At 53.9% G+C, this 24,253-nt stretch overlaps 1 protein-coding gene across 3 annotated transcripts in view; it reads left to right on the top strand.

The window, feature by feature from the left end:
- PPP1R37 (protein phosphatase 1 regulatory subunit 37) overlaps positions 1-24,253 on the top strand; it is a 41,116-nt gene that overhangs the window by 1,618 nt on the left and 15,245 nt on the right. The window contains exon 1 of one of the 3 annotated variants that reach the window (XM_081274469.1): positions 16,426-16,462. The exons of the other annotated variants lie outside the window; for them this stretch is intronic. Coding sequence (XP_081130595.1) covers positions 16,441-16,462 — 22 coding nt within the window. The 5' untranslated portion in view covers positions 16,426-16,440. Of the gene's footprint in view, positions 1-16,425; positions 16,463-24,253 lie in introns of those variants that run through there. 3 annotated transcript variants of the gene reach the window in all.

The raw sequence follows: 24,253 nt of genomic DNA, 5'->3' as shown, positions 1-24,253 counted from the left end.
AGCCAAATTTTGGGCTCCAGACACCAGGGCTGGTGGAGCAGTATGGGGTTGGAGGGTTTGGGAGCCTGGGACTGGGGGAAGGAGGAGTGAGAATGAGCCCTGGCTGTTGCATGATAGCCAGTCCAGGGAGTTCAGAGTGGGAAGGGAACGGCCTGGAGAGAAGAGCAGGATGGTTAAAGCAGAGGCTGTGGGGCAAATCCTGACCTTTCTGTGTGCCAGCTTCATGACTTCGGGGTGATTACCCAACTCTCGTGAGCCTCACTTTTTCCATTTGGAACGTGGGCAGCAACACCTATGGCGCAGGGTTTGGGAGAAGACAAGATGAGATCACATATATGCAAAATGATTGTCCAGGCTAAGTCTTCCTGAAATTGCAGTTATTGTGGTGGTTGTCTTGTTTTTTGGTGTTACTGATTTGTTCCTTGTGGCACGGGGGCAGTGTTGGGGGGGGCGTCAAACCCAGAGCCTCACACATGCTAGGCAAGCATATAGTTGTTATTAATGCAACTTGTAGGTGCCAATAGAGTGGAGTTGGCTAGGGAAGGGCCTAGATGAGGCTTCAGAAACTTCCAGGACATGCGTAGAGATGGCAGCAGATTTGTGCGATGGAGGCTCGGTGAGGGCTCCTGGGAGTTGGACACGGGTGGGGATTATGCCTCTGGTCTGTAGGTTCTGAGAAAAGGTTCAGCTTTGAGGAAGCAGCTTTTCCTCTCTGAGCCTCCTTTTTCTTTCTTTGCAAATAGAGGTGCTAGCTGTGAAGATCAACTAGACAGTCCTTGTGAATTCCTGTCACATAAGTAGCAGCTGTTATCCAGGCAGCTTGGTGTTTGGTGTTTGTTTTCTCAAGGGCAGGGTGGTTTTGTTTTGTTTTGTTTTGTTAGTTGTTTCATTTTGATTTTTGGTGCTGGGAATTGAACCCAGAGATGCTTTACCACTGAGCTACATCCCAGTTCTTTATTCTTTTCTTTTCTTTTCTTTTCTTTTTTTTTTTTTTTTAACTTTTTGGTACTGGAGATTGAACCCAGGGGCACTCAACCACTGAGCCATGTCCCCAGCCTTTGTTTAAATATTTAGAGACAGGGTCTCACTGAGTTCCCTAGGGACTCACTAAGTTGCTGAGGCTGGCTTTGAACTCACCATCGCCTTACCTCAGCCTGCCTAGCTGCTGGGATCACAAGCATGAGCCACCATGCCCAGCTTCATCTTTTAAGAGAATTGGTGTGACTGACCTGGAACTTGTGAAACTCCTGCCTCAGCTGCCTGAGTTGCTGCGATTAAAGTGTACCGGCCCCCCCCCCCTCCATGCCTGGCATCGTGAGCAGTTTGGGAAAGGCAGAACTTTGTGGGGAGGGATGAATGGGAATCTGAAGGTGGTCAGTTGGAGCCTGGCTGGGAGGGCTGGATGGGAGTGCTGATTGGCCTGCTCTGGGTAAGGCAGAGGTGGTGACGCCCTGCAGACGAGGGAGTATCATTCCCAGAGTTTTAGAAAGGGTCTCACCCTCCAGGGGAGTTGGGTGGGTGCATGGTGGAAAAGCGATGACATGATGGGGTAGAAGGATAGGCCCAAGCTGGCTGGAGAGAGGGCTGCAGGAGCTGGCCTGGCAGTGAAGGAGTTGTGTGAACTTGGACACTGGCAGGAGAGGGATCTTGGGAAGCTGGTGAGTTTGGACAGTGGGATTTGCAGGACACAAAAGTCAGAAGACCTGTCAACACCAAGGAGCAGGTGATAACCTCTGCCTGGGAGGACAGTGGGGTGTTGACTGGCTTGGGGCTGTGGGATGTGGGGTGCTCCCCCCGGGTAGAGGAATTGTGGCACAGAGAGTTGGTCCAGGGCCCAGCTGAGAGGCCAGGGGACTCTGATGGGGGTGGGGGCTGCAGGGAGGAGGGATCCGCCTGGGAACAGGAGTGGGAGGTTCCTTGGATTTGGTATCTACACTCTGTGTGGCAGGGGTGTCATTTGAGCTGTGGGTCTGAAGGGAAGAGTGATGGAGGAGTTCATGTGGGACCTGCTGGGTGGCATGACTCCACCCAAGGCCAGAGAGTGACAGTGGACTGGCAGGTCTGAACTGAGGGAGACTAGGCCATCCAGAGACTGTTCTGCTTCTCCCTGGACTTGGAGCAGTTGCCTAGGCTGGGAGGTACAGGGGGTCCCAGGGTGGGGAGAAACCTCCAGCTGTGGTGGCAGAGGGCCAGGAACTGGGTGGGAACCTCTGGGTGTCTCTCTGAGGGTGAGAACTCTCAGTCTTGCAGGGGTCTGGGTTGGGGGCTTTCTGAAAGTGAGATGACCCAGGGACTTGCCATGAGGAAGAGCCTCCAGCCTATGGAGGCCCAACCCAGAGCCTCAGAGGGCCCTCCCAGGCCTCTGTCCTAGGGTTCCCCCTGCTGAGGACCTGCCTGTATTTTCCATCAGTGACCGTCTGATGCCCCACTGCCACAGGGAAAGGAGAGCAGGCGCCTGGCCGAGCCACCGGGCAGATTGTACCACGGGCGGTGGAGTTCCAGGGGGCCTGGCAGCATGTGCTCTCTGACCTCTTGCTGGGCATTGTGTTTCCTCACCTGTAAAACGGGGCCAGTGATCTGTGTCCTGCAGACCACTCAGACGTCTGAGAGGCTGGGACGGCCCCAACCGCACAGGGCTGCGAGCCAGGACAGGTGTGTGTGGCTGGGTGGGGAAGCTTGGTGAGGAGGTGGGTAGAGATCGGGAGTGGAAGAGGCAGCTTCCGCACTGCTGGCTGGGCACGTGGCTGTCAGGGAGGGGACAACCAGCTGCACCCACCACAAGGGGCAGGCCCTGTGGTCCCAGTGTTTCTGAGGACCAAAGCTGACCTTGTGCCAGGAACCCTTCCAGACCTAACTGCAGGAGTGACCCGAGGCTTGGCTGGTGTCCCTGGTTGCAGCTGAGCGCAGCGTGGGGCTTGCAAGACAGGCGTGTGAGGGGAGCTGTGAGCGGAGCATGTGACACCAGCACAGTCCCGGCGTCTTGCCCCCACACCAGCCCTGCCAACGACTCACTCCTGCTTCCCTGGCCAGCAGTCCAGGCGTGCATGGCAGGGTTGCCCACCAGGAGCATCTGGTGTGAAATAGTGGTGTCTGAACGGGAAGGAGGCCCAAACATGCCACCGTCTCCAGTCCTCTGAGTTTTAGGGTATGGAGAGGGTGGTGGGGGCAGTGTCCTTAAAAGTATATCCAAGGGAGTGGAAAGGCCACGTTGTTCTCGTTGAAACCTGTGTGGAACATTTAGTCCTTGAAACTGGTTTGACAGGTAGAAATGTGTCTGTCTGCAGAGGAAAGGACCTAGGTTAAAAGCCCAGGCTGGCTGGTGCAAGGGGGGGCATAGCTGGGGAGTGGGGCCGAGGGGGTGGCTTCAGTGCCATCTGGACCCATCACTGCTTCCTGCCGTAGGAGTGGGAAGTAGACTCTGAGCAGCGTGACTCTGAGTGGCAGTTCTTTCTGGGCCTTGATTCTTCTGTCTGTGAGGAGCAGCTGGTGCAGGGGCCCCCAGAGTGGTGGGCTGAGGCGAGGAGCAGGGCCTGGGCCTTGCGGGACCAGCAGAGGCCGCCTTCCTCCTCCAACCCCTCCATGGCTGCCGCTGGGATCTGCTTCCTCCTCTGTGCGCTTGGGCTCATCTCTCCCCGACACTGTCACCCTGCCAGCATCCCTCTTTCCCTCAGGCCCACCTAGATAGTATGCCACCTGTTACAAACTGGGTGACCAAGGGCCAGTTGCCCAGCCTCTTCTGAGATCAAAGTAAATGGGCAGGTGTTGGTACCTAGCCGAGAGGACATCACGGCCTACAGTTCCAGCCTGGACTCGGAGCCTGCTGATGGCTTTGGGCAAGTTTCTGCTGCTCCCTGAGCCTTCTTGTCCCCTGCAGTGTGGCCTCGCTGCCACCCCTCTGCCCTGTTGGGAAGCACGTTTGCTGGGCAGTTGGATTGGCACTGGCCCCCTGGCACTTCAGACCTTGCCGATCTTGGTGCCCGCATGCCCAGGCACCTGCCTATTCTTCCACTGCTGGCTCTTGATTTGAGTTTGCATGGAATCCCCACTTCAAGGGCAGACACCTTGTGTGGGTCACCTTGGTGACCCCAGATTGGTTTCCAGGATGAGTGTCAGAAAAATCAAGTTGTTTTTCCTCAGATCTAATGCCACGTGGTGGTATTTGGGGAAAATTTTGAAGGTAGCTAATCCAGTTTGTGCCAGGACAAGGGCTGTTCTTCAGAGGTCTACAGACAGGCTTTGGCATTTATCCCGAGACCCCAGAAAGAGCATGCAAAGCTGGCCCTCTGCAGATAGCCATCACGAGAGGGAGCAGAAGCACATGCATTTTTGTCTGTGGGAGCACGGGATGAGCTCCCTCTCCGCCTCCCCTGGCGCTGAGGGGATTAAGCACAGTGGCGCCATAGTCCCTGGGCTGGGCAGCTGAACTGAAGCATGGGGGAGCAGGCTGGGATCTATTTTTTTTTTTCCCAAAGGCTCCAGGCTGTTCTGACAGCTGGCTGCGCTGTCCTTGTGCTCTGGGCCCTAGATTCGGCTTATCCATTCCGCACACTGCATCTTGACTGTCTTCCAGCCACAGGGGTGGCTGGGATTGACCTCAGATTCATTTTGGAGCAGGTCAACAGGTGAGCACTGAAATGTCAAGATTTAAGGAAGCACAGGAGTCCAGCTGGGGAGGCAGCCTGCTGCAGCAGAGCTGGAGTTGGAATCCCTGTCTCAGGGTGACCAAAGTGGTCACCAGTTTTTGCCTTCCATGGGCCAGGCACTGATCTAAGTGCCTTTGACATATTATTTCACTAAAATCCTACAGCCATCCCGGGAGGTAGGTGCTGTTCACCCCAATTTATAGATAAGCCACAGAAAAGTGAAGTAAATTATCTGAAGTCACAGAGCTGGCAGTAAGTGACCGAGTTGGGGTTCAGACCCAATCATCTGGCCCTGGAGCCTGTACCTGTGACCACATGGAGCTCAGGCACCATGCATTCAATTCAGCATGTTGTGTTGTTTCTTCATCTCTCGCCCAGTCCTTTGTAAAGTGGAGATGACAATACTGGTCACACTAAGTTGGAGCAGGGATGAGAAGCAGTAAAGTGGGGCTGGGGCTGGGGCCCAGTGGTAGAGCGCTCTACCAAGTATATTTAAAAAAAAATAGAAGAAGCAGCAGTGAAGAGCTTGACCTCACAGGCCCTCAGGAGGGATCACTGGTTCCGGGGCAGTTTCAGAGTCCTGGGAGGGCCGCGTTGCTCCTGTGTCCTGGCTGCTTGTTCTGACGTTGGCCCTTGGGACAGGCTACATGGTGTCTGGTATGTATCCTTGCTGCATGAGTGACCTGGTGACCCTGAGACCAGTCACTCATTCAGTCTGGCCATGCCAGGTGTTAGGGGTCAGGGTAGAACACATGCCCAGTCCCTGCCTCTGTGGAGGTCACAGTGGCCTGAGGGAGCCACACAGTAAATCTCATCAAACCAAGGGTTGGGCCTGTGGTAACAGTGATCCCACGGCATGGCAAAGCTTGGGAAGTGACATCGGATAAAGAAATGACTAGTCAGCCAGCTCAGCAGCTGGAAGTCTGTGCAGGTGTCAGGCAGACAGTGTGAGTGGCACGTCCAGGGGATAGAAAGCAAGCCCAGCTCACGGGAGTGGAGGCAGGGGAGCCTCAGGAGACGCGGAGAAGGCTGGAGAGCCGCTGGGTAGGGGCAGCTCTGAGGGTTTAGGAGGCTGAAATGGTACTTTATCACAACCCTAGAGAGAGGGTGTCGGGGAGGTGGGCAGCCGGACTGGAACCTGTAGGTGCTGGCTTCCTTGGCCTGCCCTGCCCTTGGCTAATGGCTGACACTGGGCCACACTGATACCTTCATCAAGGTTACTTGCACCTCCTTCTCCTCAGGGGCTTGTCATTGCCGCTGTTATTGGTAGCACCTCGCGATAGTGTCCCCCATCTTGGATCTCTGAGCCCTCCTTCCTTTTCCCTGTTGGGTGTCCCTGGCCTGCCTAGGACATGCTGCACTGATTGGGGAGTGGGTGTGGGAAGTGTGCAGCCTGTGAACTTGGGTGCTTCTGCCCTCCCCTGTTAATTCTTCAAGTGTCTTCACCTCCACAGTCCCTTTAGGTCACCCAGATCCCTCTAAGGGCCTAGTATGATATAGGTATCCTAGTACTCACAAAATCCAGAAAATTCCAAATTCCAAAACAGGGCTGGCCCAAGGTTTCCAGTGGGAGAGTGGGATTCCACAGTGGGAGAGGCAGCAGGGGCACTGGCAGGGGTCATCCCAGATGTGACCTTGGGCTGTCACCTAGCTTCTTTGCCTCAATATCCCCCTTTGTACAGGGTTTAAGGATTGAATTAGTATGTACTGGTACAAACTAGCTGTGTAGGCATGCAGTAAGGACATATCACCTCCTGTCAGCCTGTTCTGACTCCTTCCTTTCAAAAAGTGAAGTGACAGTTTCTCCTGTCTTTCCTTGAGGGACAGACAAACAAAACCAGGTGACTAGTGGTTGGGAGCAGTCTGTTGGAGGTGACTTCAGTTTCTCCACACCCAGGCTGTGTGACCTTAGGCAGATGCCCCCACCTCCCTGGAGCCTCTTGGCAGACAGCTCTGTCCCTGAGCTGTTTTGCTCCGGGAGGAGCAGAGAGCCAGCCTGGGGACCGGCAGGGCAGGGGAGCTCATCTGCCTGCTCCTGCTGGGTCTGCCCCAGACACCTTCAGAAGTGGCAGAGGCTGCCAGAGTGGAGTTGGGACCGTCTCCTCCATGGGAAGCTGGGGTCCGTTTCAGTTTAGTGTGGGTGGAGGTCCCAATTGCAGGATGGGGGTTCAGAAGCTTGGTTCCCGAAGGCCCTGGTGTTCCCGGCCTTGGAAAGGCGGCTCCTGGAGGGCAGGGTTGCCTCAGCCCTGCTCTCTGACCCCAGGGCCTTGTGGTCCCTGACTGGTTCCCCACAGCCTCTCAGGCGATGGGTTAGTCATGGAGGTACACAGTAGGCACTCAGTGCTTCCCCTTCCCCTTTGAGGCGGCTGCGCAGAGCCATCACCTCTGGGTGGCGTGGGGGCTTGGCAGTGCAGCTCCCCCAGGGGCCTTCCAACTCCCTCTCTCTTCCACAGAAGCCTGGGGCGCAGCCCTGCCAGCCAGGCATGATCCAGCTGGGCGGTCCTTTCTGGTGTGTGTGGGGCCACCAGGGGCAGGTGGGTGTGCCTCTGGTGCTTGCCCCTTCCTCTCGGTCTCGGAGGCAGTGCCTGTTGCTGCCGGCGGAGTGCTCAGGGCTCCTGTTGCGGGCAGCTGCCCCCTTGGGCCTGGCACAGCACATCACAGGGAAGAGCAGGATCCCCAGAAGGAAGGCTCTGACTCTGCAGCAAGTCTCCCAGGCTCCTCTGGGGCCACAGGACGAAGCCCACAGCCAGCCTGGTGTAGGAGACCTGTCCCTCGGCGATGCCCAGCGGCCTGCTCCACTTGGCTTGCAGCCACCCCTCGCCAGACCCCTGCCTGCCTCAGTCACTCCTGCTCAGTCCTTCCAAGTCGGTCCTTCCCTTCACCCCCAGGGAGTTCTGTCCTGCACTCGAGGGTTCCCATGCCATTGCCTCACACTGTTATTATTCCTTGAGTCCAGCTCCCTCCGCTGGACCAGAACCTCCCAAGAGATGGCACCCTAAACTCCTGGAACCTGAGGCCCCCGGGGCAGAAGTGGTCTGCTAAGAAGTGGCCCATAAGCCAGGACACTGCTCGCTCTATGCATCAGGACACTGCCAGGTCCTTTCACGGAGTCCTGTCCCACATCCCTCTGTACTGTCTCACCACTGGGGGCAGTGAGCAGGTCCTGAGGCTCCTCCCCATCATGGTGCAGGACCCTAGGTTTCAGTAATAGTTCTGTCTTTCCAATGCTGTGGCAGGTGACCAGATTCCCCTTCTCTTCCAATGATAAGGCCTATCACAAGGGTCAGGGCAACCAGCTGCCCATCCCAAGCCTCGGCGACTCTCTTTTTCCACCCCCTTGTTCCCTGTTCTGTAACCCCCTCTTTTGGGACCCTGACTTCCTGGCCCAGTTCTACCCCCAGTGACCACACAATGCCACATTCCTTGGGAGCCACCTTTCCTGCCAGGCCTGGGGTCAGCCCATGGGATCTGCATGCTGAACTCTTCTGGAGTCCTGCCCTCTATGGGCCATCCCTGTCTGAAGGGCAGGGGTGGAGCTCCATTGGTCCCTGCTGTGTCCCCAGCATAGCTCAAGACACAGCACAGTGCTTAGCAACTGTTGTTCCCTTAAGATGGAGGTGGGTAAGGGTGGACAGAGCCCACAGACTGTGCCCTCTTGGAGCCCAACTCTGAAGCCTGCCAGCCCCACGTAGAACTCTGAAGCCTGAGCCTGTGTGGGCCAGGCCAGGGAACCGCAGGCATCACCTAACTTTGCAGGCCACCAGCATCTGTGGGGTCCAGCACCTGTGCCCACTGCCCCTCGCCCCCAGCCAGGAGGATTGAGGCGGCACAGGCCATTTCCTCCTCTCGGGGAAGGGCTTACCCCGGGTCACACATGAGGCCCCGGGCTGCTTACCCGAGGATGGCCTGTGCTTCTCAGCCACCCAGTGCTGAGGGGCTATACTGGGGGAGAGAAAGGGAAGAGATGACCTGTCGTTCAGTCACACCCCTGGCCCCCCTCACCCGGTGAGGTGCAACCAGCAGAAAGGTGTGGGCTCAGGGAAGCTGGGGTTCCAGCGCTCAGAGACTGGGCGCCCCCCTGGAGCTGGGGAGGAGGGTGGGTGGGCTCCCTGGAGCTGGAGGGGGTTGTTGCTAAGGGAGGCTGGTCCCTTGGCAGTGCCTGTCCATTTTTTTCTGACCCTGAGAGGAAAATGTGCCCCCTGGGCGCTGTGGTGCCACCTGCAGTCCACTGCCTCCAAGGGCTGAGGGTCCAGGCCTGCCTCATTTAGCACCTTCACGGATTCCCACGCAACATGGAAACACCCTGTTTCAAATAAAAAAATAAAAGGTCTGGGGATTTAGCTCTGGGGTGAAGAGCCCCTGGGTACCACCCAAAAAAGGAAGAAAGGTATGCTCCTTATAAAAACAAAGTCTAAAGAAGGAAATACAGCCAATTGTTACCATCTGGGATTTAAAAAATAAATGGATTGAGATGAAATTCACACAGCACACACTTCGCCCGCTTCAAGGCACTGGCTTTTCAGAGTTTCATAGAGTTAAAAAATCCCGCTGTCATGACTCAGGTTAGAATCACACTCAAGGCTTGGCACAGTGGCATGAGCCTGTAATCCCAAAATTAGCCTCAAAAGAAGCCCTGTGCCACTTACCCCACCCCCTCGCACCCCAACACAGTTTACTCATGTCTCTTGTTTCTGGGGGTTCTGGACATTACCTGTACACGGAGTCGTGTAACTACACACCCCTTTGCAAGCACCTGCTCTCGGTGGGATGTTTCCAAAGTCCCCCCAGGTTACGGCAGTGATCATCCCTTTTTATTGCCAGGTGATTCTCCGCGGTGTGGATGGGCCACAGCTGACTAATCTGTTCACCCACTGATGCACCTTTGGTCGGTCTCACTTGGGGGCTATTAGAAAGAATGCTTTGTGAACATGAGTGAGCATGGTTTCTGGGTGGATGTTTTCTTTAGGGGTAGAACTGGGGAGCAAATGGGTGACTTTTAATTGAGGAACTACCAGACTGCTTTCCACAAGTGACTGTCCCACTTGACATTGCCTCTGGCAGTTTGTGAGGGTTCCCATTCTCACAGCCACACCAACCCTTGTTACTTGTTACTCTCTCTTTTTTTTTTTTTTTTTTTTTTTTGTACTGCAGATTGAACCCTCAGTGCTTAACACTGAGCCACATCCCCAGTCCTGTTTATTTTTTGTGACAGGGTCTTGCTAAGTTGCTTAGGGTCTTGGCCTCTTGTTGGCTGGGATTACAGGCATGTGCCAATGAGCCAAGCCTTTTGAATGTGATTCTCAGTGGAATGGAATCTCACTATGGATGGCATTGGAAGAAGGGTCGAACCCAGGGGTGTTCTCCCCCTGAGCTACACACCCAGTCCTTTTTACTTTGAGCTAGGATCTCACCACGTTGCCCTGGCTGGCCCAAAACTTGCCGCCCTCTTGCCTCAGCCTCCTGATTGTAGGCATCTGTCAGTTGTGGTTTTGATTTGCATTTCCCTGATGGCTAATGATGTTGAGCCTCTTTTCATGTGCTTATTGGACACTTGAGTATCTTTGGAGAAATGTCTTCATCTCTTTTGCCTATTTTTAAATTGTGCTATCTTTTTATTATTGAGTTGCAAGAGTTCTATATATATCCTAGATGCAGGACTTACTCAATCAATGGTTTGTAGCACCAGGGAGGGATGTTTTCAATTTGGCATGCTGGTGTGTCTCCTTCCTGTCTTTTCTCTGACTAGGTATACAGCCCCTGGTGTATACAAATAAAACTGAGAGGATTCTGTAGATAGAGTTGAATATTGTGTGTCCTCACTTCATATTCTCTCTCTCTCTCTCTCTCTCTCTCTCTCTCTTTTTCTCTTTTTTGGTACCAGGGATTGAACGCAGGGGCACTTAACCACAGAGCCACATCCCAGCCCTCTCATTTTTTAAAGAGGGTGATTTAAAATTAAAATAATCACTGAGCTCTTAAAATCTGCCCTGGCTATTTCCACACTGCTGAGCATTCAGGTCCTTTCTGGTTTTCAGCCACATAAATACCATAGTGATGTTTATCTTTATGCATAAATCTTTCGGTTTATCATGAGTAGCTTTTGCAGAAGACATTCTTAGAAGGTGATTTTACCAGCTCAAGGCAGGTAGGAGCTTTTGAAGCCCCAGATCCAGTTTGCCTTCCCTGGATGGCAAGCCTTGAAAGGTTCTGTGGTCATGGTCACCATTGGAGGGTTTTTATTTATTTATGTATGTTTATTTTAATTTGTTTCAACTACAATTTATTTTAACTATTTTGTATTCAATTATAAATGTACTAATTTGCACCTTTATGGTTGAGCTGATACTGTATCAATTTAATACATAGCAACTACTTAATGGTTTTATTTTTATTTCTAAGTTTTATCATTTGTGATTAGTTGGGTTTTTTTATTTTTAATAAATGAATGAATACGAAGTCTATGCACTGTCCTCAGTCTTGCTCAGCTCTGCTACCATGATGAACTTCGACCTCGGTGGATGCTGTGACTACAAAGAGTTTATGGAACTAATAGCAAAACTTTGATTTTATGGCACTTAAAAAATACAGATTTTTCTTGTATTATACATGTTGACTAATACTAACTTGAGTGCTGTTCAGGGAATCACTCAGAAAACCTGCATTAAAGAAAAGAAGGATGGGGGGCTAGGATTGTGGCTCAGAGGTAAAGCGCTCGCCTAGCATGGGCAGGACCCGGGTTGGATCCTCAGCACCACATAAAAATAAAGGCATTGTGTTGTGTCCATCTACACCTAATAAAATAAATATTTAAAAAAAATAAAAGCACACTCATAACCAAATAAATCAACATATCACATGTTTAAAAAAAAAAAAAAGAAAAGAAGGATGAGTATGGTATACTATTCAGTTTGAGTATAACATTTTGTATCAAATAATATTTGCCTGCAGTATATTTGAAAATACTAGCAAATTGTTCGAAAAATTTACATGATTTAACCTTCCATCTCCTCCCACTAAATTAGCAAGAGAAACATCTTCTTTCCTCATAAAAAAAAAAAAAAAAAAGGGCTGGGGATGTAGGTCAAGCATGCGGCCCGGGTTCGATCCTCAGCACCACATACAAACAAAGAAGTTGTATCCACCGAAAACTAAAATAAATAAATAAATAAATATTTTTTAAAAAACAACGGAACGAATACTGTTTGCATTTGGATCTTTTTTTTTTTTTTTTTTTTTTTTTTGTACATGAGATTGACCCCAGGGGCACTTAACCACTGAGTCACATTCCCAGCCCTTTCGTATTTTTTATTGAGACAGGATCTCATGAGTCTCTTAGGGCCTTGCTTAAGCTGGCTTTGAACTTATGGTCCTCTTGCCTCAGCCTCCTGAGCTGCTGGGATTACAAGTGTGCACCACCACACCTGGCTTGGATCTTCTTGATATCAGGATGGTGTTTTGTGTTAGGTAGCATTTCTTTGAGTACTAGTTTAACTGTGTATTGTTAGCGCCTTATATACTTTAGGGAGTTGTTTTCTCATATCTTAAGTCTCCCCCTCCCCCCGCTTTTTTCCTTTGCAGTACTGGGGATTGCACCCAGGGGTGGTGCTTTTATCACTGAGCTACATCCCAACCCTTTTTATTTTTTATGTTGAGACAGAGTCTTGCCAACTTGCTGAGTTTGGCTTTGAACTTATGATCCTTCTGCCTCTCCACTGGGATTACTGGTATGCGCCACCACTCCCAGCCCTGTGCCCATTTTTATTTTGAGACTTTTGTAAGGGCTCTTTCTTGGTTGAGATATGTGGAATTTTGGTGTTCAGGTCTGTTTCCCTCATTTATCATTTGTCTTGCTGGGAAAGTGGAGATTAGGGACTGTTTCACTGTGTCTTTATAGTATCTTAGCCCAAGTAACTTACAATAGAGGAGCCCTAGGTTAGGGCTGGCAGAGGTCAGAGGAGGCCCCGTAGTGCAGGCCGGACGGAGTACAGTACGCGTTAGTGGTGTCCTAGTCTGGGCAGGACCGAGGGTACCCTGCAAACACACCTGCAGCACTGTTTGCTGAGTGCAGGCCCAGTGAAGCTGGCAGTGCCCCAAGCTTTGTAGACAGGGAAACAGCTCGTTGGAATCATTTAGTCACTTGACAAGAGTGTACTCCTTCGCAGAAGGTGGCATGAGCCGGGAAACCTTAGCCCTAGCCCTAGCCCTGAGCACCCCCAGCTCACCATAGCTGTGCCGGCTCACCTGTGTTTGAGCAGGAGCGCAGGCTGCCAAACCTCCCGCAGTCACAGGTGCCACACCCTTGTGTGTGGGGGTCCTGTTTACCACGTGCTGTGTCCAGTAACTATGACCTTTACAGGCCCTGGGGGACCCGGTGTTCCTCCATGTCTGCTCCTGCGCCAGCCTTGAGTGGGGCTGACAGTCGTGCTTACCGCCTTGTCTTGGCACCGCGGATAGTGCCGATGGCACAGAATGGGCTAGGCGAATATTTGAAGAAATGAAGGAATTTTTATCTTTTAGGTCCCGGCTTAAATATTCCTTATTTTTTTTCCTACTTTTTTTTCCCCCCGCTGGGGATAGAAGCCAGGGCCTCGCATGGATCAGGCAGATGCTTTGCCACTAAGCTGCGTTCTCAGGGCCTCCTCCAACTTTTTTTTTGGCAGTTCTGAAGATTGAGCCGAGAGCAGTCTATCACTGCATCTCTAATCCTTTTTATTCTGAGACAAGATCTCACTTAGTGGCTGAAGCTGGTCTTGAATTTGAGATTCCTCCTGTCTTGGTCCCCTGGGTCACTGGTATTACAGGCTTGTGCTGCTGTGCCTGGTGTCTTAACCTTAAGTCCCAAGTTTCAGTTCTGTAGATATTTTTAAAGTATTTTTTTAGGTGTAGAAGAGCATAATATCTTTATTTATTTTTATGTGGTGCTGAGGAGCAAACCCAGTGCCTCACACATGCTAGGTAAGCGCTCTACTACTGAGCCACAGCCACAGCCCCTCTACAAATATTTTAATGAAATTGATACAGATGCATTAAAATAAGTTGGAAATCATAACCCAGAGCTTATATAACCTTTATATGTATTTTCTTTTCCTGGCAATAGAGATTGAACAACTCCGGGGTGCCTAATCACTAAGTCATATCCCCAGGTCTTTTTTATTTTTTATTTTGAGACAAGGTCTCACTAAGTTGTTTAGGCTTTCATTGAGACTGTCTTTGAACTAATGATCCTCTTGCCTTAGCCTCCTGTGTTGCTGGGATTGCAAGCATGCGCCAGTGCACCTTGCTTATATGTATTTTCGTACATATGTACGAAATATACATTTTTTTCAAATGCTCTGATCATTCTCCTGTTACTTTTCTCAAAACAATAGATATCTAAAAGCAATCATTTCCAAGTTACCATAGGTGATATATTTTATGATCTGTTTGCCTTCCTTTAGTACCCAAGGGAAGGGACTAGACCTGTTCTGGTCATCATTGTGTCTCTCCAGCCCATTTATTCTTTGGTAAAGAGTAAATGAAACTGGGCATGGTGGCACACACCTGTGATCCTAGCAGCTCCGGAGGCTGAGGCAGGAGGATGGCAAGTTCAAAGCCAGCCTCAGCAACATCGAGGCCCTAAGGGATTCAGTGAAACCCTGTCTCTAAATAAAAAAGGACTGGGGATATGGCTCACTGGTTCAGTGCCCCTGAGTTCAATCCCCAGTACCTCCCCCCGCACCTCCCCCCAAAAAGTAAATGAGTAAGTCTGCATGGCGTCACATGCGTGTAATGCCTGGGACTCCAGAGGCTGAGACAGGAGGGAGGATCTCAAGTTCAAGGATAGACTGAGCAATTTAGCATGACCCTGTCTCAAAATAAAACTTAAAAGGTCTGTGGACATAGCTCAGTGGTAGAATGCCTGCCTAGCACTTGCAGGGCCATAGGTTTGGTTCAACGCCCCCCCCCCCAGTACCAGAAAAAAAAAAGAGAGGAGGGGGGGAAGGAAGACTTAACATTCTTTAGCTCCAGGCAGACTGCATGAGGCTTGGTGACCTGCTACCTGGTTTGGTTTGGTTTGCAGTCCTAGGGATTGGATCCAGGGTGCTCTAGCTCCAGTGACTCAGCAAACCTTTTTTGAGCACCTCGGTACCCCCAACTCTGCCAAGTCCTTGCTCTGTGTCTCATTTGACCTTGATGGTGACCTTCAGTTCCCCAAAAGTATCATCGGTACTTGGCATTGAGCCTGGCACGTGCCAGTCCCTTGGCAGTGACGGTGGCCACCTCCCTCTGCTTTTTAAGTCGCTCCTCTCCTCGGCGTGTGGAATAGATGCTGACACGCTTCGCCTCACGGACATCCGGGCTTGTTTCCAGTTTGAGAAGGAGAAGGCCGTCCGCTCACCGTGTGCGTCGCGGCGGGCAGCTGGCACACATGGGCTCAGAACACTGTCCTGACTGTCGTGATGGTCACACTTCATTTCCATTTCTTTTTAGAGTTCTGTTACCAGTGTGTGATGAAAAGCGTCGTGTTTGGTTTGCCTTGTTTTTGAGTGTTTCGAACAGGCTGCTGGGAGTGGACTCCTGGCTCTCGCTGTCCCTCTCGCCATCCTCCTGTCTCCCAGTTTCTCTGAGAGGTGGCTCCAGGCTCTTTTTTCTTTCCATTAGTACCAAGGATTGAACCCAGGGCCACTTAATCCCTGAGCCACATCCCCCTGTCATTCTTATTTTTTTATTTTGAGACAGGGCCTCACTGAGTTGTTGAGGCTGGCCTTGAATGTGGAATCCTCCTGTCTCAGTCTCAGAGGGATTCTGGGCGTGTCCACTGCACCGGGCTTGCTCTGTAGTTTGAGGTCGGCTGCGCTGCTACTGGTGGACAGTTGGGCAGACTCATTTTTCAATATTGCAAACTTGTGTAGCTGTGAACTTCTAAGACACATTCCCCAAGTGGGAGCAAGAATTTCTGCAGGGTCTGGAGCTGAGAGGAAGTGCTGGTTGCAGTGAGTGCTTAGATTCAGCTTCATGAGGTAATGCAGACATTCACCAGTGAGCGCTCTTCCTCTTTTTACCTGGTGAGCACCTGATCATTCTCCAAGGGTCTCCTTCCTGCTTTTCTTTCCTTCAGCAGGGACTTAGGAGCACTGTCATGTGCTAGGTGCAGTTATGCCACAGGAGCGACAGGAGTGAGATTCTCAGTTCCTGCCCTCCCGCTACTGGTGATGTCAGATGGCCCCTCCTCCAGGAAGCCTTCCCTTGTAGCCCAGGATGGGTAAAGCGCTCCCCAGGCTCCTCTGCTTACTCTGGTCTGCTGCTGGCCACATACCTTCCCATCTGCCCTGAAGACAAATATTTAGTCCCGTCCGCACAGTGAGCGCACGGTCTGTCACCCTGACTGGACTGGGAGCCCCATGTGGACAGGGACTGGGGTAGTCTTGGGTACTGTGGCCCCAGCATCATCCTGTGTGGCACAGAGCAGGTGCTCACTGAAGTGTCTGTTGGGTTTGCTGTTGATGCCCCCCTTCAGGAGGTGGCACTGGGAGGAAGAAGTAGATTCTGGTACCTTGCCTGTGTGGGCGCTGGCAGAGTGAGTGGGCAATGCCTTTGCCTTGGCAGCTCAGAGAAGGGCTGTTGCCAGCTTGTGCAGGCTGGGGGGAGCGGGGCCAGCCGCACTGCCTTGCAGAGGCATGAGGCCACGGCCTGCGGGGAGCTCTGTGGCCGCATGAGTGTTCTTCTGCAGAACCGAAGACAGGTGGTTGTGCAGACCCCTGCCAAAGGCCGGCAACGCCAGAATCATTGCATGGAGTGCTGAGGAGCAGTAAGGGCCATGGGGGGCACTGTGCCCACAGGTCAGCAGCAAACCCTGGCCACCGGCTTTGGCGCTGGGCCCCCTGCATTTCTGCTGGTTCTGCCGGGTCCCTGTGCCACAGGGTGGGTGCAGAGGGAGGACCCTGAGCCCCAGAGGGTGAGGTGTCCTGCCCACCTAGCTCACCAGACCTGGCTAGCCAGACACCAAACCCAGCCCCTGCCCTGCGTGATGGCCGCAGGGCCTGCATGAGGCACAGTACAGCTGTCCACCTGCCTGCTCGGTTCGCCCCAGCTGGGCCCGGAGACAGGGCCGTGTGTCCTCTTTGCAGGTGAGCAGGAGGAGCAGTCAGTGGCCCTGGTGCCGGTCTGAGTGTGTGGGGGTGCCTGGCGTGGCTCTGCCTCTGCCCAAGCCCGCCCGCCCCCTCAGGGTGTCCATTTTTCCTGCTGGGACACCCTCAGGCCTGCACCTCTGCACCCTCCGGTGCCCAGCCCTGAGTAAATATTTGTCTTCAGGGCAGGTGAGAAGGTGTATGGCCAGTGTTTCCGAGGTGGGGTGCAGGGGACTGGCAGAGGCAGCTGGTTTGGGGGCAGCTGCTTGGCGAACATCTGGCTGTCGCCGATGGTTTTGTTTATCTTCACTCCTCCAGTCCCTCTGGCCGATCCACCAGGCCCTGGGCTGCCAGGACAGTGGCTGTTGTTCACGGAGCACCGGCCTGTGCTGACACTCTAGCCGGGTGGCCTTGCTGACTGCTTCTGGAAGTCACTGCGTGCTTGGCGTATGTGCTTGTATGTCATTGGCTCCATTTTCCAGTTGAGGAGGCTCAACCATGAGGAGACTGGAGCCAGTATCTGTGACAGTTGTCATCAGGGCCAGATCCACGTGGGGCTGTGTGAAGTCATGAGGTGTTCATCAGAAGGACACGGGCCTCTGCAGCTCCCCAGGGCTCTCAGACGCTGGCAGGAACTGGGTTTGCACCTGGGCTCTGACCACGCGCATTCCTTGTTCCTCTTTCTGTCTTTAGAACCTCTCCTCCCACTGGACTTTCCACAAGCACAAAGCCTGGCCATCCCACCAGCTGGACAAGGCCACTTAGTCCAGGTGCCCAACGTAGTGGTTGTGTAGACTTCGCTAAGATTCTGCCGCCTCCCTGTCAAACGGGACCCCTGAGGGCAGCTCTGCCTTGTGGCGGGACAGTTTTCAGAGGAGGCCTGGGCTCTGTAGACGGCCAGGTAGGCACCACCAGATATGCCAGATACGCAGGCTGGCTCTGGAGGCCACGCCCTCACTAGGTCACTCGTTTCCTGTGTTTCAGAGATGCATTCAGATCACGAGGCTTGAAGTCACCAGCTTGTTCAGCCGCACATATCCCTTTCCAGTTGGGGGTCATGGAGTCCCCCCAACCCCGCATGCCTTCCGGCAGAAAACCCTGGGCTAGGTCTAGTCTTGGGCATTTGTGTTACGTGGTGACGTCTGTCTTCATTCAGCACAGTGTCGTCTGTGTTTTGTGGGGTTCAGGTGCTCATTCAGCCAGGCTTGAGTTTGTGCCCAGCCCCATGCTGGAGACACAGCAGTGGCCAGGACAGACCTGGCCCTGCATCTCAGGCTCACTGTCCAGAAGGGGCGACGTGAGAGGCGGGCCACATGCAGCACAGCTGCAGCCTGAGGAAAAGGTTTGAGGAAACAGACCAATGGCTGGGACAGAGCCTGAGGTGCCAGGGCCGAGGGCAGACAACTAAAAAATATTAAAAAAAAAAAAAAAAAAAAAAAAAAAGTCTGAGGCCAGCCTCAGCAACTTGGAGACACCACCTTGTGCTGTCCTCCAGGGCGCGGCCACCTGCACCCCAGGCCTGGTGGAGCAGCTGCACGGTCAGGCCTGCCTGCACATGGCGTGTCCTCAGCACGTGCCCTGCCGTCTCCCCAAACCTCAGATAGTCCCTCTGGGGAGGCAGGGCAGGTGGTCACCAGAGCAGTGGCCAGCGAGGACCGTGAGGGCACAGGCTGCTCTGGCTGGAGTGCCCGCCCTCCCTTTTATTGGCTCAGTATCTCCCTGAGCTCCAGTTTCCCAGTTGAAAAATGGGGGTGAGCCCCACATCCTAGGGTTGTTGGGGAGAGTAAGTGGAGTGACGAGTGTCTGCTGTTGTTCATGTTCATAATTTATACTGCAAAAGTGTCTGTCGCACAGCTAGGACTCAGGCGCTTGGTGCTGGCTGCAGACCTGAGACCAGAATGAGGACCTGGACTTCGCTTTCCTCAGGAAGCTCCTCTGGCCTTGGCGTTACCTCCTGGTGGCAGCTCTGTGCCAGGCGTCAGGGTACTGGCCTGCTCTGCCTCATTTCTGTGTCTTGGAAGCTGTGGGTGTCTTCTGACCATTCGTGTCCCTGTCAGCCAAGTGGCTTATAAGGTCGGGGTGAGGTGGCAGCAGAGCACCTGCCATCTGTGGCCTCCCACCTCCCTGCCATGCCCTGGCCTGCAGGGCTGGCTCTAGCTGTTGGTCAGAAGCCAGCCACCTCCTGCGGTAGGGGTCCCTGGTTGTGCTGCTTCCCCCCAGGAGAGGCAGAGGAGACCACCTCTTGTCACCCAGAGAGCTGAGGTGTCCCAGCCCTTTGGATATCACAACCTCACCCGGTCAGGCCTCCCTGCCAGGGCATAATGTGGCTTCCCTTCCTTGTAAGCTGTGACTCTGGAGAGAAGGGTGGGTGGGTACTGTCCCCATGGGTACTGTCCCCATTTCCCAGAGCAGAGTGGCATCTTCATTTCTTCTCAGACATCTGCTTGAGACAGCCCAGTGACATCCCGGCTCAGGGAGCCCCGGCTCTAGGATGGAGTGAAAAATAAGCAGATTCCCACGGGTCGGGGTGTGCTCTGTGAGGGGACGGGCAGGCAAGGGTCCCCAGAGACTGCTGCTGTAGAAAGGGTCAGAAGGCTTCTGGGACGAGGTAGCATTTGAACTGAGGCCCCAGTGACATACTAGCCGTGGGGAGCAGTTGTAGACCCAGGTCAGGAGCACACGGGTCAGAGAGAGGGCTGGTGTGCAGGGGGAGGGGATGTGGGGCCTCCTCCGCAAGGGCCACCTGGGAGGCCTGGTCCTGGTCATCATTCTCAGTGCAGAGAACAGACAGTGCAAAGCAGGTGTGGCAGAGCCTGGCATGCTTCATGGCAGGGCCACCATAGGCTGAAGGGCCTGCTGCTTGGCTCAGGGGCAGGAACGGCTGGCAGGGGGGGCGCTCGCTCTCCCGCACACCCCTGCTCTCCCGGCCCGCCTGGCGCAGCTCTGCAGCTCCAGAGAGTGCAACCCAGGGACCATCTCAGCCTCCCTGCTGTGGCAGGGACTGGCCATGTGCCAGCAGGGCAAAAGCCAGTGCAGCTCATAGGCTGGGTCGCAAGAGTGAGGTGGAGTTGGTCCTGGGAACCTGGCAGGTGTGGCTGGGGGAAGCTGCTGCTCTTCCTCGCCCTGGACATCCTGCCATGTGGACTGGACAAAGTCTGGGGGACAGCGCCAGCTCCCAAGCCCTGTGGTTTCCAGCCCTGAGTGTCCCTCAGTCACTGAGCTCCTGATGGGGTGCAAGGAATCTGAGGGACGCTCATTGGGAAGGGTAGTGCCACCAACATCCCTTCACTTTGCGGAGCAGTCCCAGGTGAGGGTCTTCAGAACAGTCAACCCGGAACAGACCTCCGCCCGGGCCTCCTCCCGCCACCCGGCGGACGCTTGCTGCCCTGCGCCTTTCAGTTTCCTTCTGATACATCTTGGCTATTGTCCCTGTTGGCTTAGAGAGCATGCTCTCCCTGGGAGGGAACGTCACCTCCTTCTGTGCCCACACCTGTGGCCCTGAATCACTGTCCCCCAGAATACCCCTCAGAATGCCCAGTCTGGTGGGGAGAGGATTCTCAGGGGCGAGCGGGTGGGGAAACCCGGGGCCTGGGGAGTGAGGACACCTCCCGGACGGTGAGTGGCCGCAAGCTGACGTTGGAGTTTCACCTAGAAGGCCACCCCAAGGCTTAGCAGTGAAAGAGGAAGGTCCCTGGGGAATGTGGTGACTCAAGCTGTCACCTCTCTGTACTTCCTCTTTTTTGTCTTGGGCAGGGGTCCTGGGCCTCCCCCAGTTCCTGGGGCATGGGGGGGGGCTTCAGTGAGCCTCAAGTACATGAGGGGGCTGCCTGAGGGGTGGCGTGGGCTCCCCTCTGCAGTCACGGGCGTGGGCTGGAGCCCCAGTTCTTAGTTCTCCTTGGAGAGCCCTCCTTCCAGTTGTCCTTGTGCCTGAGTGTGGGCTCTGAAGTCCTGCCTTCCCGCAGCCCTAAGGAGCCCTCAGGGTGGCTACCACTGAGGCCACACCAGCCTTTATAATAGAGGGTGTGGCCAAAGGTGGCCTTGGCCCAGTCCTGCTGCTGCTTGCTGCTCAAGTGAGAGCCAATTTTCCCTCCCAGCCTTAGGCCACCTCTGGCTCCTGGGGCCCCAGCTCTGATCACTTGCTTTCCCCTCATTTACTTTTTTTTTAAATGGACATTTTCTAGTTTATGAAAGAAGTACAATGAACCCAAAGTGACCACTTTCCAGCTTCGCTGATGACCATGGTGTGGCTGGTAACTGTACCCTGCTGTCTCCACCCCCATTATTTTGCAGTGAGTCAGCTGTCCGTCTCAAGACTGTTTTTCTTATACATTTTTCTGAGTTGCTTCTGAAATGCTGGCGACACTCAGCTCCAAGGCAGCTCTCTTCAGTCCTCTGCTGTCACCTGCCCAGGCCCAGGACAAGACCACTGGGGAGGCTGGGACTGTGCTCTCCAGTGTCTGCACCCATGCTGGGTAGTTGGCGTGGTGCTCAGAGAAGAGCCCAATTCCATGCTGCCCGCAACCCTGAGTGGCCTCCCTGCTTGAAGGCTTTACCCTTCAAGTGGCTTCATGGGCTGCTTCACCTGCTGCCCCAGCTCTGTGTTACTTTGCTTCTTAATGATGAGAACAGATTTTTATTTCCCTTTGTTTCACAACAGGTGGCATTCTGCTGGGTGCCAGCCACACACCTATAACCCCAGCAGCTTGGGAGGCTGAGGCAGGAGGATCGCAAGTTCAAAGCCAGCCTCAGGAATTTGTTAAGACCATGTCTCAAAATAAAATATAAAAAGGGCTGGGGACATGGCTCAGTGGTTAAGCACCTGGGTCCAATCCCTGGTTAAAACAAAACCAACCAAACAAACAAACAAAAACAGGTCACATTCCCACGCATACCGCCCTGCACCTTTCTTTTGAGTACCTCGGCTGTTGCTCTGTGGGGGCTTAGAGTGCGTAGGCTCCACAGGGTTCCATTGCATGGGGGAACTGGGTCCCCTGGTCCCCTGTTGGTGGGTACTGGGTGGTTCCAGTTCTGCATCAGCAGGCAGTGCAGTGAATAACCTTTTAATATGGAATTTGGCAGTGGCAAGTGGCTCTGTAGGATGAATTTTTAGGAATGGCATCGTGAGATCAAAGCGTGTATGCATTAGTACTTCAGACAGGTTCTGCTAAATTGTCCTTTAAAGGGGTCTTACCTGTGTTCACACCCAGCACCTGCTGGTGAGCTGGTTTCCCCCAGTCCCACAGATAGCATCGTGTGCCGCCCAGATTTTGGTCGTTAATCTGTTTGATTGGTAAAAATGATATTGCAGTGTACCTTTTTTTTTTTTTTTTTTGGACTAGGGATTGAATGCTGGGGCCCTTTACTACTGAGCCACATCCCCAGCCCCCTGCTTTCTTCTTTGTCTGAGACAGTGTCTCACCAAGTTGTTTAGGGCCTCGCTGAGCCTGGCCTTGCGCTTGCAGTCCTCCTGCGCCAGCCTCCCGGTCCGCAGGGGTTGCCGGCATGTGCCATTGCGCCTGGCTCTGTGTGTTTTCACTTAACTTGCATTTCTCGGTATGAGAATCAGAGTACTGAAGAATTCTAAACCTCAGCTTCCTACTTTGGGGAATGTACTCAAAAAAAACCTCTTAGAAAGTTGAAGTGGAGAATTCCACGAGCACCCACCGGGGTTTATGGAGCCTTCCTAGCCGCTCAGAATCCCGGATTTGGAGGGTGGCAGGCGAGGACCCAGCCCTGCATCTGCTTTCCTCTGGAAGCGTGTCCTGGGAGGTCGCTTCTCACCTCCCAGCCTGCTTGGGAGAGTGGAGATGATGCCTGCTCAGTGCTGCTAGGAGCCATGAGATGAAGCCAGGAAGTCACTCAGTGTGGGGGAGGCGGCCCCAATGCGCCTTCTGTGCTGAGTGCTGCTGAGGGTGGTCAGTGTTGGGGACGCAGTGGCTAGAGGGATGTAGTCACCAGAAGAGCCCTGGATGTAAACCCCACTGTGGAATGAGACCTTCTCTTCGGGCCTCTGATTTCCTACGTGAGGCAGGGCAGGTGTCAGCCGTGGTACCCTGGTGTAGGCAGATTCCTGCCAATCTGTAGCAGAGGACTGTGCGGGGAGGAGCCTGCAGCCAGGTGGGCAGTGGTCCCTAGGGAGCCAGGTGCTAGAGTCCAAGGGTGGGGAGTCCTCCAAATAAGGAAGGCGGCTGGAGTCTGGAGGAACCTTCCTCACCCTGAGAAAACTGACTAGTACCAGTCACCAACGCCACTTCCTGGAGGTCTCCTGACGGGAGCAGGGCCTTCACAGGTAGTCATGTGTGCTGTGTGATAGGTAGAGGTGACAACTGCGGTGCTTCCTGGGCTGAAGGGTCCCCCTAGATACTCACAGTCAGCTGCTGGGGGCTTCGGTGGGCTCTGCCTGGCATCTCGGGGCCTGGGTTTGAGTGTGCCCGATGCCCTTCTGGAAAGGTACTGCCGTGGGAGGGCCTGGCCGGGGCCAGCTGAGTTGACTAAGCACCTGGGGCATGGGGGAGGGCTTCAGTGAGCCTCAAGTACATGAGGGGGCTGCCTGAGGGGTGGTCCCAGGCTCCGATTCTGGGCCCAGAGCAGCGTGGCACCCCTGCAGTGGCGAAGCCGCTGTTCGGGCCTCCTGACTCCTTCCTATCTTAGGCTGCAGGAGGCCCTGTGCTCCCCACCTTGGTGACGCAGGAACACAGGACGGAACCTCTTCCCCGGCTCACAGCTCTCAGGAGGTCCTTGGAGGCGTTGGCTCTGGCTGCTCAGCCCTTCCCGCTGCACAGCCCCATCCCCAGTCCCCTGGTGCTCACTGGTTCTGCCAGCAGGTATTTCTTGAGCTCGTAGTGTGAACACGCCGACTATAGAGCTTCACGTCAGGTCATGTAAAGTGCCACAGAATAAGATGTGGAGTGGATGGTGACAGAGGAGCAGTTTCAGTAGAAGCTGGTCAGGGAAGACTGTTGAGGTGACTTTGGAGCAGAGACTTGCAGGGAGGGAGGGGGCTGGCATGGGGGGGTGTAAGGCCAAACACGCTGCTGGTGCAAAGGCCCCAAGGCAGTGCGGAGATGGCTTTGTCACTGACAAAAGTCCGGACACCTTGACGACTACACGGGGTAGAACCCCTGCCCGCCCTGGACGAGCGGCACCTCTGCTTCCCACAAGCTTTGCCTGCCTCTGGGTGCCACCTCCTTCCAGTCTCCTTGCTGGCCCTCTTTCCTCTCACACACCAGAAGTGCCATGCGGTCTCCCGTCCCTGTACTGGGACAGCTTTCTTTGCAGGGCCTCTGACCCTTGCAGACCGCAGGGAGGCTTCCCCGAGGCCTCTCACCAGTGGCCCCTGTCCCTCGTGGCCTTGGTGCTGTTCTGCGACCGTTTTCACCTTTGTTCCCCTGACCATGCAGGGGGCTCTGGGAGAGGGCTGGCATGTGGGGGGATAGGTGGCTGCTTATGGGGGTGACTTTGAGGAAGGGGTGTTTCCACTTTGTGGAAACCTCAGAGGGCTGC

Source organism: Spermophilus citellus (assembly GCF_964194105.1).
Source record: "Spermophilus citellus genome assembly, chromosome: 18".
NCBI classification, from domain to species: domain Eukaryota; kingdom Metazoa; phylum Chordata; class Mammalia; order Rodentia; family Sciuridae; genus Spermophilus; species Spermophilus citellus.
The sequence above is the reverse complement of the archived record's forward strand: the minus strand, read 5'-3'. Positions and strand labels throughout refer to the sequence as shown.